This window comes from Ixodes scapularis, unplaced genomic scaffold (assembly GCF_016920785.2).
Source record: "Ixodes scapularis isolate PalLabHiFi unplaced genomic scaffold, ASM1692078v2 PGA_scaffold11__112_contigs__length_91849675, whole genome shotgun sequence".
NCBI lineage: Eukaryota > Metazoa > Arthropoda > Arachnida > Ixodida > Ixodidae > Ixodes > Ixodes scapularis.
Genome location: NW_024609837.1, coordinates 87,692,524 through 87,704,886, shown reverse-complemented (window position 1 = coordinate 87,704,886; position 12,363 = coordinate 87,692,524). Strand labels below are relative to the sequence as shown.

At 45.5% G+C, this 12,363-nt stretch overlaps 1 protein-coding gene across 4 annotated transcripts in view; it reads left to right on the top strand.

Annotated features, from left to right (window-relative positions):
- The window catches only part of LOC8043646 (protein misato homolog 1), a 78,143-nt gene that overhangs the window by 31,621 nt on the left and 34,159 nt on the right, over window positions 1-12,363 (top strand). For all 4 annotated transcript variants that reach the window (XM_029992790.4, XM_040220128.3, XM_040220130.2 and 1 more), the window contains 3 exons: window positions 3,276-3,321; window positions 4,044-4,176; window positions 10,682-10,799. In XM_029992790.4, the coding sequence (XP_029848650.3) occupies window positions 3,276-3,321; window positions 4,044-4,176; window positions 10,682-10,799 (297 nt within the window). The remainder of the gene's footprint in view (window positions 1-3,275; window positions 3,322-4,043; window positions 4,177-10,681; window positions 10,800-12,363) is intronic.

Genomic DNA, 12,363 nt, shown 5'->3' with positions numbered 1-12,363 from the left:
GAAGCACGTGCTGTTGCAAGCCTGCCGAAGTTGCCCTGACGCGCATGCAAACATGATTGCACGAATGAGGCAAAAAGCCGGGACGCTTTCAATCCACTGTTTTACGTTTACTTTTGACGAAAATCTGGCACGTCGGGAATCAGTAAAACGGTGGCAAGTGGTTTTTCGGAATCGCTCGGCAACGCGTACAGCACTGTACACTTGTGGGATGTCTCAATGTCTCTTTGGAGACATTGAATGTGGACATTCATTACTAGCCTAAGCCAAAGCGAAGCTTGCAGCAGCCCTGCAGAAAGTTCCAAAAAAACAAAAAATACCCGCTAGTTGTAATGCACCTTTTTCTTGTGTGCAATTTCGCATTGCACTGCAAAGGCTATGTGTTTCATCAGTCGGAGACTGCTTCCATTTATTATATTATATCACTAGCCAACCTAATGCTGTGATATTTACTACTCAGCTGGTCATTTTCAAATAAATTTTAATATGTGAAGTTTGGTTTTCAAATAAATTTTAATATGTGAAGATGGGTTCTTATCTATCTATAGTGGGTGCATATATATGTATACTTTAGCTGAAGCATTGCAAAATGTGTCATGTCATTGACATTTTAGTTACACCCTGAAAGACTCCTAGGTGATCGAACTTGACCATAATTTGTTTATCGCGGCGAGCAAAGTGCCCTTCGTTTGTCCAGCACCTAAAACGAATATTTTTATTTATTTTTCTAAAAATATCTGCTCCGAAAGCCACTTTTGGTGCTCCACTTGGTGCTCCGAAACACTGTTTTGGCTACTCGAAAAGCCACTTTCGCTGCTCCAAAACACTGTTTTGGCTGCTCCAAAAGGTGCTCCAAAACGGCTTTGGCCAATCACACCACCAGTTAGGCTTTCGGACAACCAATTGGTCACTGCCAATGGGAACCAACGGGAACCATTTAGAACACATTCAAGTTCCAACTGGAAAAATTATTCCAATTGGTGAGACCCATTGGCCAGTGTGCTTTCAACTGAAACCCATTAAAACCAATTAATTCCAATTAAAACTAGTTGGAATTCCAGTTGGATCTAGTGGGAATTTTTAGCTGGGTGCGGAAACAAGATGCTATCTGAGATGCAGCAGAAACAAACCCGGGAACGACTGGGAGGGTGGCTGTGCAGGGGGGGGGGGGGGGGGGGGGTGGTTTTGTTCACTTCCAGTAGAAGGCTTCATGACAATTCAATAAATTTTAGGAATAATACTAGATTTTTTGTGTGTCGCTCTACGCTTAAATGACAAGATTTTTAGAAAATAACCTTAAATTGAGCACAAAATTGCACAAATCGCTAACTTACAAACGACATCACCCAGAGTATGTCACACAGCAGTTCCTGTAACCGCCACATGCGGCTGCAGATCGGCAAATAATTTGTTTTTTTCCTTTGAGATTACGCATCAGAATCGCTGTATTTTAGGGGAAGGATGCATGTTTTTGTTTACTTATAGAACAATAGCCAATATGAAAAATGTAAACGGTGAATTCTTTCAACCTCAAAATCGTTGCACTACTCCTTTAAAGGCCCGTTCTCACACTTGCGTTTGACTTCGACCGATCTTGAAGCCTCTTGCGGCGGCTTTCGAGCAACTGCACCGCTGCGCAGCCGGTCGTAAGCAGTCGCAGGAGGCTTCAAGACCACTCTTGTCTCGGTCGGTTGTATTGCAGTGCCTGGAACGTGCACTGTAGTAAAAGATGCATGACTAGATCTAGTTTCCCACAATGCGCCATATATCTTGCACACAAATATCAACGAGCAGAGCTGCTCAAGTAGTCATGCTAACGAAAAGATTCCACCTGCTTGATCATGCTGACTACGACCGGGGAGCACGGAACGTGTGTGTGGTGTCATGAGGTCACATGACCTCATGATGCAACATTATGACATCATGAAACTGTATGACATAATGGTCACGTCATCATGACATCCTGTAACGTAATGATGTGATGTCACCATGATGTTGTCATGTTGTGTGACATCATGATGTCATGACATCATGATGATATCATGGTGTCTCATGACACCACAAGTCCTTTTTTGACAATTCTTTTGTGACCAATTCTCATTGAACTTGACTCAAAGAACACATTCTGTGTTAAAAAGCTTAGCTTATAAACTGTAAATGACTACACAGACTACAGATCGGGTTGCTTTCGCCACAAGCGAATCCATGATAGTGAAGCTTGATAAGCCAAGAACCTGGGAGACATAGCGGTTCGTCTCGGTGGCGGTAACGTCTATTTACTTTGCAAGGTGCATTTTTAGTTTGCAGCAATTTCGTCTGCTTGCGCTTACTGCCTCAAAAGTCTTTGGAGGTCAATGACACAGTGACAGTGACCGCAAAGATGTCACTCAATCTAGCCGGCCATTATGCCTGGTTCAGACAGTTGCATTTGTTGCACTCAGGATGCTTGAAACGACAGAAACAACCTGTAGTCACAGGGAAGATCATTTGCCGTATGCGACATTGCAAGATTCAAGGAGCAGCTTTGTGACGACAGTCGGAGACAATACCGACAATTGGAGATTAGTATATGTTTAATGCTGCACTAGCTAATTATTCTCGTTGCGAGCCTATTTAACTTTTAATTGTGTTTGTAATCCAAAATCCCCACCCTCTTTGTAATATTTCGGCTTTGAAGGTATAATGAATAAATAATAATAATATGAGTCACCTGTCCTGGTGTTCTTGCTGCTGCTGCCATTTTGGTTGATGTGGATGCAGCCGATGCATATGTCTGAATTAGCTTTTGGACTTGGGTTGAGACCGGAGAATGAAGGCTGAATGGAGATTAATGGGATGCAGGCCCCTGACAAGTTGCTGGGTCCTCAGCTCCTTTCTTACAGCTTATTCGTGTAATCACTTTCAAAGCTATTGTTCATTAATTTTGGAAGTTCGATGGGGGAATAATAAAGAAAGACACAGATGTCCAGGAATCGTCTCCTATGATCTTATCAATCTATTAGCTTAGGAGAGACTAACTTAAAAATTGTTATTATGTGGCTGCAAACTGAGTGGATTGGAAACGCTTTTTGTGGATAGCCAACAATCTGCAGTATCTACCTGCAGCAGGATTCTCTAATTCAGCTTAATTCTGTAGGAAAATCGGTAGGAATCGTAAAAGCGTCGATAACATGGGTGAGCCACTGAGTGCTGAGAAGGTTTTTAGCGACCGTGCCTTTTTTTCGTCTTGTACCTGCTGTAGTTAACAGTGTTGACTAACCAATGTCGTCCCGTTTCAGAGCTTACGCAGCTTTAGCTCCGACGAGGACAAAGACATTTGCCGAGGTAGGAGCCTTTCCGTGGTGTCTGAATGCCACAGAAACTATGGGTTCTCAGGAACTGAATGAAACTCAAAGCTAAAAAACCTTGGGTTCTCAGCTTTGAGATCCTGTCCAAAGTATGAATTAGCCTAATTTTGGGTTTTAATTGAAGCAATTTGTCGATGCATTGGAAGAAAGTCTAGCCAGCCCAATATCTTTTATTTGTTTGGATTAGCCGGAAATGGAAACCATCAGAGATTGAGTTGGGGGGAGTCTACATAATTTGTTGGCTTGCACTTCTCTTTTGTCAACATGGCTAGAGCCACTGAATGCTTACAGCATAGACACCCCCATTTCCTGTTCGTCTGGTGGGAGCCACCATCTTGTTGCCAACTACAAAGCAAGCATGATTGGCCATTATTACGATCCTAAAACATAACTTCCTGAGCTTACATACGTAGTCAGAAAGCTCGGACGACGTCATTTTGCTTCATTGCAAACAGTTTTAACATTTTTCGAGGACAGAAAGGCATTTCCTGCGATTCCAGATAAAGCTTCAGATAACTGGCAGCAATAGCTTTAAGCATTAAGATTTTAAAAGTTTTTATACTAGGTGGCGCAAGCTACCGCCCATTAGAAATGGTACAGCCCTTAGCATTTATCCATCCATTCATGGCTGAAGTGTCTTTACTCTTATTTGGTGGCCCTAGACGTAACTATCAAGATTTCTTTTTGGGGTCGTTTCAGCCGACCTGACCAATGTCGGTGGTGCAAGCGAGATCCCGCCGCCCAACGACCTGGCGCGGCATTGGACGGACTTCCTGAAGGTCGACTTTCACCCCAAGACAGTGAATCTGGTTCATGGATACCATCACAACAGGTGTGTTGTGTTCTTCAGCGGAGTTGCACGTGTCTGTAGCCACTCATGCAGACTCGGAGGCAAAGTCTTTTTGTTACTGTCTGTGTTCGTTGGTGCAGCCTTACTCAAGGTACACTGCACGGCTTTATTAGTGCGAACAGAATATTGAAACTTCCTTGCATTTTACTTTAAAGTGGTACTGGTGGATGCCTAAGTTTACCACCTATATACGTTAGTGTCCTAAGTAGGCACTTCCCACCACACTAGTAAATTTTATGATGGCCTTTTGATTCGAAGAAAAAAACTGCCAATTGCTTGTTTGTGCCAACAGTGTTGGTCTGTGTACCGTATTTACTCGAAAATAGGTCGAACCCTATTTATTAGACCCATTGGGAATAAAAAAAAAAATTCAAATAGAGGTCAACCTTTTTTTTTATTTTTAAGAACAGGGGAAATTTTGGGCAAAAGAAAGAAACAAACCTTTTTTTACATCACCCTCAGCTAAATCACGGGGCGATGCCAAAAACTTAATCACCGTCAGAACTTCTGGACATGTCATCGTCGTTCGAAGCTTCGTCAGCTTGGTAGACATCCTCGCAAATTCGCAGAAATACTTCACTGACACCGTTGTAAAATGACAAGAAACGAAAGAAGGTGCGAAGCGACGAAAGACAAACTACAAAGACGCAAGCAAAGCCGCCGGGTCGCCATGAGCAACACGCGAGCCGAGCCGCCTCAAGCAACTAACAAAAGTAACTTTTTTTTTTTTTTTCTTTTTGTGCGCGTTTGCGAGGATGGAAGGCAAAGTGCATGGCGCATCGCGTTCCTCTCCTTCCCCGTTGCCCAGCAAGGGGAACGCTAGAGGCGCTATGTCGAAATCCGACGCCCGAGGGGTGCGCGCGATAGCGGCACCGGCCACCGCGGGCGGCGGGCCATTTCGGTTACCAAAAGCTTTTTGAAATAAGAAGTGGCACAGCTCTACGACAACGCCGGCTCGGTGACTCGATAGCTTCATGCCTCCGGTAGGGTCGCAAAATTTGGTCGCGAATGTAGGTCAAAATTCTTTGATCACGATTTCCGAAAAAAAAAAAAAAGCTTGACTTATATTTGAATAAACACGGTACCTTAATTTATGATATTAAGGTGACCTGGGTTCCTGACTTTCCCTGGTGTACAAGTGTATGAGAGGAGTAAGTGATGATGATGATAATGTTAGTCACATCGAGGGAGTAATCCTTGCTTAGCACGTGGGCTTCATAGATGGGTGAAGCTGCAAAAGAATGCCCTCTGACATTGCAAGCACTTTGGATTATGAGGAATAATGCACATTAAGGAAAATGTAGGGGAGGAATGGTCTACGTTGTCGCCTGGATCCCGTGAGAGCAGTGGAAATTCCGTAACGTCACCGTGGGCCGTACCTTGGTATTCCTCACTTATAAGTGCGACCACTCACGCTCACTCACACTCATCGCAGATATCAGATGAGCATGAGTGACGTTACGAGTCTCAGGAAATGGGAAATTGCGAGTGTGAGCTTGAGGTTTGAGAACTTATGAGCAGGAGTCTGTGCGTGACTTCTGAAAACTCAAGAGTGTGAGTGTGATTTCTGGGAACTCGTGAGTGTGAGTGTGGGCATATGTTTTGAGATGTCATGAGTGAGTGAGAGCGTGAATTCCAAAAACTCATGAGCGTGGGTGTGGTGGTATTTTATGAGACTGTAAATGTGATGACTGACGACGAGGTGTGAGCATGACGATTGCAGTGGGCTGTGAGTGTGATGACCATGATGAGCTGTGAGTCTGATGACCATGATGATCTGAGCATGATGACTGTGATTGTCAGTGTGAGTGAATTTCAATGAGAAAAACTGGGGTGATCTTGAGTGTGAGTGAGGTCGGCTCAAAATGCCGTGGGTGCGACATAGGCCCTGGAATTCTCTGCGGCATATGACAAAATTCAAAGCCTCCGTCGTATGCTACCTTGTTTGAATAAGAGAACTTCACTGCCTTCCTCGTCATTAGAAAAAAATGCCAGTCACTCGTCACGTCTAGCAATTGAATGGAGGTGGAAGCCGAGGTACTGCGCACTGCCCCCCCAGAGACATTACAGCATCGTTCTCCAGAACCATCCGAAATTCGGTAACGGCACAGAGATAATGTCGTCATATGATGTCAGAATTCCTCCACTAAGTTTAGTGGGGAAACGCTGCACATGACGTTGCAGTCGGGTGACGTCACAGTAGACCCTTTCATAAATTCAGCGCGATCTAGTGGCTCAAATATCAGTCTTAATTTTTGTATGCTAATGGCGGTTAAAATCAAGTACCTCTTCGTCAACAATGGGTGTACGAAAGTTTGCGGTGTTCTTTGCTGTACGGTTATGCGAAAGCATTAACTGTCTCATGGAGCGAGCTGACGTCATCAGTTTGAAGCGCGAAAACGGCTCCTAGCTTCCGCCGCAGTCGGGTGATTCACCTTCAATTCCATTGGCTGGCGCGCGTCGACCGGGGCTCCCATTGGCCACTGCACCATAACTTTCGAGATGCCGAAGCGCGCGTGCGCGCTAGTACGCAGCAAACAACAAAGGGAGCGGATGAGCGGCTTGCATGCTTTCGTATTCAGAACTCGTAACAAATGCCTAATCGTACGTCGAGCTTTTTTTTCTGTATGTTTCAATTTTGATGCCATCAAGAAACTATACGTGTACGAGGCACTTAGTTGAATAAAATGCTTGACGAAGTTCAACGCATTTTATTTGTCACAAGCTGTCTGGGGCATGCTGAAGCTGAGCATTCCAAGGATTTACATGGCACCCTCAAATGTATAGCTCATCAAAGTTTAAAGTCTCGTCACGCTGAAATTGAGCAACAATGAAGTAAATTAACGTCTGGAATGCCAATGCTTCGCATCGGTGCCTGTCTCCGAAATTTTCCTTCACCAGCCATCAAAAGGCCACCGTTAGCATTGTGGTGGCTAAGGACGGCCCTCTAGTTCCTCTCCCACGAGGCAACCGCCGTGCCAAGAAGAAACCCCCGTGTACTCTCGGGACAAATGTCACCGCTCGTGGGGCGTACCCGGAGACGTGCTAGACTACCCTAAAATCCCGTAAGGACGCCCACCCATATTGAAGAGACAACTGTTGAAAAATATGAGGTGGGCTATTTTTGGAGATCAGATGGCAAAACTTTGGCAGAAATTAATGATGAACACAGGGGCACCCGCTACAAACCATGTTACTTGAGAACCGATACCGCAGATCGTGAACACGGCAAACGTGCGTTTCACGATGCAATAAATATGCAGGAATTCGCTACAAGCTCCTGTGTTACGGAAAAGGATACTGCAGACTGCGGATGCAACAGGTTCATGTTTCACGGTGCGACAAACATGCAGACACCGACTACAAACTTGCTTGCCACAGGAACCAATATATTGCGTGCGGATTGCGGACAAAAGCGCGGGAGCTTGCTGCGAACTCGCTTGCCAGACATACGGGCACCGCAGATCGCATGGTTGGTGTGATTCTCGTCGGACAGGTGCCTGATGTCCGAAGAAAATCGGGGAGGGGGGGGGGGGGGGGGGGGGGGGCTGAGGCTGGGGCTGGGGCTGGGGCTGGGGCTGAGGCTGGGGTGGTGGTTGATGTGAATGTAGCATCGTTCGTTATGCAACCTCTTATTTATGTGTAATGTCACAATTTCCTCACTGAATTTAGTGCAGTGATGTGATTGCTGCGCCAATTGCGCCAAAATGCGCCAAGGGGCTAACCCTGCTACATCCTGCTACATTTGGCCAAAATATGGGTAATCTGCGCCAAGCCTGCGCCAAAAAAAACAATTCCGATCGCCTTTCAAACCCCAAAGTAAACTGAGCACCGTAATTGAGCAAGCATGTGTTACGTGGCACAAACGGCCGACCTAGGCCGTGTTCCAAAATTTACTCAATCATTCTCCAGGGTAAAGGTTTTCTACCTTGGCGTTCCTAAACCTACCCGCACCCAGCGTTTTTCAATCTGTGTTGTCACGTGACACAACCCGCTGGAGTAACTCGGATTCATTTGGGTAAGATTTGGAACACAACCCCAGTAACTCTAGGCCGGCCAACACGAAGTACCCTGCATCAATTGTCCATCCGATTCTGCATGTTTTGCCGCCATCTGACGTTTCGCGCTCTCGTCGTCTCATCTCGCGTCTTTTTTTATATATTTTTAACGATAGACGGCGGGTGTGTGCGGAAGCTCCGACGCTATAGCGTACGGTGTACCAGCCATGCCGTCATGCTGTGAAATGAAACTGCTCTTTTGCATGGTAGGGTTACTTTGTGAACTGAAGCACTCGTTCCTGAAAGCAACAGCCGTAGGAAAACTATATTTGGTCCCTGCCTTCCAGTCATCATAGTCGCGTGACGTAGGGTGTTGCCGTCTCCACGTCGCTGCTGACATGTCGCTTTCTAAAATGAAACCAAGTACCACCACATCTTCATCAACATTCCTGTTCTTATTTAAATCATACGTTACAACGAAAATCCCTCTTCAACTCAAAGACTGCTGTGTCGAAGTTTTGATTACCTAGGTTCCTCTCGGTGGGCTTTCTTTCGAGAGGGATTCCGCTACGTAAAAAATCTGCCGCAATAAGAAAGTTGAAGAGATGCGAGCTGAAGCAAAGAATGGCATTATCTGCGCTGAGCCTGCACTGCGCGCTTGTTTGTTTCGAGTTCAGTTGTTGCACAAAACACTCAAGAACTTTTTGACCCTCGCTTGCAATGTCTTGCATCGGAGCGCTCAGATTTATTTTGCTTTTTTTATGCATGTAGCTTGTACCTTGTTTGCCTCCCTGACGAGAACTCTCCGCTGGACTGTTTTTCGTCTTATGCTTGACAGTTACATTTTGCGTACAATTTCGGGAATCAGTTGGCGACGCAGCAGAGTGGCATGGTTTCAGTTGCGATCGTACAGCCGTTGTCTACGCTCGCGCGACAAAGGACGCGCAACTGCTAGCCTGCTGAAGTCGTCCTCACGTGTTTGCGAACTTGATTGCACGACAGGGGCACCAGCCGGGACGCTTGCAATCCATAGTTTTACGTTTGCTTACTTTTGACGAAAATCTGGTTCGTCGGGAACCAGGAAAACGGTGGTAAGCGGTTTTTCGGAACTGCTTGGCAACAACTACAGCACTGTATACTTGTGGGATGTCTCAGCAGTAGAAACACAAGCAGCGAGTTCCGTCACAAAACGTCACATTAGAACACTACACAAGTCACAACACAAAGTGCCCTTCATTTGTGCAGCACTTAAAACGAATATTTTTGTTTTACTAAGAATATCTGCTCCAAAAGCCACTTTCTCTGCTCCGAAACACTGTCTTGGCTGCTCCAAAAGCCACTTTTACTGCTCCAAAACACTGTTTTGGTTGCTCCAAAGGCCACATTTGCTGCTCCAAAGCACTGTTTTGGCTGCTCCGAAATGTGCTCCAAAATGACTTAGGCCAATCACACCACTGTTAGTGGTCAAACTTTTCCGCTCTACTGTAAGATCCCTTAAGGATGCCCTCCCCTCTATAGATTGCCCATCCCGTGTTTCTCGCTAAATATCCGTAACATGAAAATTCCGAAACATCGTCCACCCCCCGATTCCCGTCAGATGTCACATGATGTCCGGCGGGAATTGCATCAACCGCACAATCTGCGTCCTAGTTTGTGCGACAAGCGAGTTTGTAGCAGGCTCCCGTGTTTTTGTCAACAATCTGCGCATGCGGTATTGGTTTCAGTAACAAGTGAGTTGTTCTTGCGTGTATATTGCACCGTGAAATGCGAATCTGCTGCATCCGCGATCTGCCGTAACTGTTTTCGTTACATGCAAGTTTGTAGCAGATTCCCGCCTTTTTGTTTGTGATCTGCGCATGTGATATCAGTTCCTGAACAGGCAAATTTGTAGCGGGTCTCTTCAAGTTCATTTCACCGTGAAACTTGAATCCGCTGCATCCGCAACCTGCGGTATCCTTTCCGGTGAAACAGGAGTTTGTGCGATTTTCCCGCAGGTTGATCGCATCATGAGAAGCGAATTTACCGTGTCCGCGATCTGCGGTAGCAGGTCCCGTGTCACGTGGTTTGTAGTGGGGGCGTTGGTGTTTATCACTAGTTTTTGATAAAGTTTCCTCGCCGCACCCCCAAAGATGGCTCACCTTATGTTTTTCACCATTTATCTCTTCATATTAGGTGGGCATTCTTACGGGATTTTATGGTATATATATATTATATGCATATAACAGGAAAATGCTAAATCTTGTGGGAGAATAAGTGTCACACGACACTGAAATTCCCTGCTAAATTTAGCAGGAAGCGTTTCCTCTAAATTTAGCGCTGTCGATAAGTTTCTGCACGCACACCACTGCGAAACCTCGCCATCAATGGCTATTGCCGTAGAATTTTCTTTACAGAATATCTAGTTCTGAAGTTCATAGAACAACGGGATTTCCGTAACTCTCCCACACATACAGCACTCGATCTGTAATAATGACGGGCTTTCCACGCAGTCGAGACGACCCGTTTGACCTCTACGGACAGGGTGTCCAGTGTTACGAGGACTCTGCCTGGCAGGAGGGCTTTCTTGACAGGCTGCGCTGGTTTGCGGAGGACAGTGATTCCCTGCAGGTGGGTTGCCTCAGCGCAGGGCCGAGAACCCCAGTCAACGGGGAAAAGAAAAAGGCCTTCATATGTCGGCAGGGCATGGGCTAGGAGCCCATGCCCTGCCAATGTTATTTTCCGCCACAATATTAAGCTACGCATTGCCAGAGGCTCAGGTTCTGCCAGAATGTAGCATTAATGGTAGGGTTGAGGTGCCAGTGTTCCAGAACATATAGGTAGCTTGTTATTAGGACGGAAAGGTAAGCAAAAAGTTTGTTTTTGCCTGCGAGCTCAACAGGCGGCTCAACAGAAAGCAGGAACTGAGAGTTGTGGTGTCCAATCCCTGCTTTTGTTTTGAGGAACTGCGCCATGACAAACAAGCCGATTTTAGGTAGCCATTAAAAGCTATCATTCTTGCCGACTCACTTTTTTTTTTTTTCTTCTATTTCTGATGGTTTCGATGGTTCCTAGCTTTGCTGATTTGCTCTGTACTCAGCTTCAATTTTGTGTATTGCTCTTCTTCAGTGAAATCGAAAAGTGTGTGGCATCGCAGAAAGTTGGGGTGGGGGGTGGAATGTTGCAACCTTATAGAGTCAAACCCCACTATATCGAACCCGTTTACATCAAATCATCCCTTATATCAAACAATTTTTGTGCACAGTAATCTTACAGTGATGCTATATAGCAAAGACAACGGTTACATCGAACAAAAATAGCAGCTGCTACCGATACAGTCTAATCCCGTTGATTCAAATTCACTTAATTCAAACTTGGGGGTAATTCAAACTAGCACGCAGGTCCCATCCTATGTGTCTCTATGGGAGAAAACTCCCGGTAATTCAAACTTGGGGGTAGTTCAAACTAGTGATGGGACGAATCACCTGAGATTCGGATTCGGACAGATTCGGAAATTCTCGAACTTTCCGCGACGAATATTCAGCAGGTTCAGAGATTTGTCCGATTCGTCGCTGGTTGCAGACAGCAGGGTGAACCTTGTCATAAACCTCGTGAATGTGGTCAGTTGTGTTTTTTAGGTATTATTACGGCATATAGCCAGATTTCGTTTTGTGTTTTTGAATGTATGGTATGTACTGAACTGTCATTCGAAACCCTGGCACACGCCCAGGTCCAGCTGAGCTGATCGGTGTGGTTGACGTCTAGGCCTAACCAATGTACGGTCTAGGTTTCTGTATGGTTTCGCGGTGATCGGTAAAATGTAGCGAAATGCTATGTATTATACCTAATGTGGCGCAACGCACAATAAATATATTCAGGCAAGGAAATGATTTGTCTCCTTCTCTAGAGCTGCGTATGTCTGCACCTGTAAGGCGCGAGAGCGAGATGCATGTTTCTCTTCCCAACTTCGACCGCGTATCGGCACCGGTGGCGAAGAGAAACATTCTTAATTCGCACTTTGATATTTTGTAAGCCTGAACTTTATTTGATGAAAAAGAAACAACACAGGGGTGTCCAATGCAACTTTATTGTTCGGAAACAAACACCGTAACTAAATCGAATATCATTAACTAGAAAGGTGCAAATGCAGTACAGGAGACTGTAATAGTACGGCATAATGAGTTTCAGATTGTTT